This window comes from Pinus tabuliformis, chromosome 1_2 (genome assembly GCF_031772625.1).
Source record: "Pinus tabuliformis cultivar Carrire ecotype Pingquan chromosome 1_2, CPIR1, whole genome shotgun sequence".
Classification (NCBI taxonomy): Eukaryota; Viridiplantae; Streptophyta; class Pinopsida; order Pinales; family Pinaceae; genus Pinus; species Pinus tabuliformis.
Window position 1 is genome coordinate 605,071,733 of NC_142298.1, and position 1,448 is coordinate 605,073,180.

At 38.5% G+C, this 1,448-nt stretch overlaps 1 protein-coding gene across 1 annotated transcript; it reads right to left on the reverse strand.

Moving 5' to 3' along the window:
* Positions 1–788: 788 nt before the first annotated feature.
* LOC149207090 (uncharacterized) lies at positions 789–1,211 on the reverse strand. Its single transcript, XM_089397924.1, has one exon. The coding sequence runs from the start codon at positions 1,209–1,211 to the stop codon at positions 789–791; it is 423 nt and encodes a 140-aa protein (XP_089254050.1).
* Positions 1,212–1,448: the final 237 nt, after the last annotated feature.

Below are 1,448 nucleotides of genomic sequence, written 5' to 3' on the forward strand. Positions count from 1 at the left end.
TAAATTTGAGTTATTATGTTGAAAGTTTTGAATAAATTTGTGTGTAAATTTGAGTTATTATGTTTCACATGGTGCTGTTGGTAGGAAATGGCAAGAATCCTCATAACTTGAAATCCAAAGATAGGGTCTTTTTTCCCTTCAGTGATTTCAAGGTTCATATTTGGCTCTTTAGCATATTCTTTTGGATTCCATGAATGATAATCTTCAACTATTGTTTTATTTCCCTTTTTAATTTCTGTAAGTTGGGATTTCAAAGCAGAGATTTTAGATTTGATATTGTGGATTTCTCTACTTACCTCCCCCAAGGTAAGTGAATACACCTTGTCTGGCTTCTCTTGATGTCGTTGGAAGGACCTGGTATTCCTCTCAAAAGAAGCGTCAACAAATATGTCTTTTTTCCTGTGTTTATGGAAGAAATGGATTATTTTTTTTACAGGAACGGTTATGGAGCTTTATATTAATCTTGGGCAGAATGCCAAAATCTGATTACATTATGTGCTTCTTTGTCTTGATGCATTTCTTCGCTAAGAATGTAGCTGAGACCTACAAGATTCTTCCTTGGATAGACCCCTGCTGAGTTATTTGCAAAGATTTTTCCCCACTTCAAAATACAAACGAATTGTTTTAGTAATAGGCAGTAGAACATGGCAGTAGTCTAATTATGGAATGGGTTCCCATGATTCTTCTTCCTCTTTCAGCTTAGTCCCAGCAGAGAGTCGGAATGCTTTATTAGCTTCGATGTCCGCCTTTTTATTGTGGATTCTCAACACATGGTAGTACTTCAAATCCTAAAAGTTGCTTTCCAGGCCTTTGATCCTGGTGATCAGCCTTGCTAGATAGAGGTCCGGTACTAGATTGCTGGAAACCATTGCATTTATAATGACTTGAGAGTCGCCTATGACAGTTGCTTCATTAATGTCCAGTTCTTTAAGGGTCTTGAGTCCTTGGAAGAGGGCTAAGGCCTCAGCTTGGATGCTGGTAGTGTAACCAAGACCCCAAGCGTAGGAATGAATTTTTTCCCCAGTTTGATTTAGAACAACACCTCCTGCACTAGCTTTGCCCGAATTTCCCTTTGCTGCTCCGTCAAAGAAAAGAGAGTGTCTTGCTTGCGATTTAAGCCACTCTTGGAAGTCATTCTCGGGCTTTCTTATTTTCCATTCTTTGATAGTGGGGGATTTTTTGATTGCTGGATGAAATTGAAGTTCTAGCATTGATCCCCATGCTATGTCCTACTGTCTAAGATTGGAGTCGTCTTTTAGATCAATCAAGCACTCCTTTATGTGACTTTTAATTTTGGTTTCTAGGATTTTGTGGCTCTGTTTTGCGTTTCTGAAAATTCTTTTATTACGCTCTATCCATAACTGCCAACAAATAATTATTGGGAGGACAGCCCATGATGCTTTGATAATCAGATTTTTAGGAGGAGGTCCTGGAAATCTGCTTGCCCA

Bases quoted from the DNA above. Each gene is read 5' to 3' on its own strand.
- LOC149207090 (XM_089397924.1), bottom strand. From the start codon at position 1,211: ATGCTAGAACTTCAATTTCATCCAGCAATCAAAAAATCCCCCACTATC.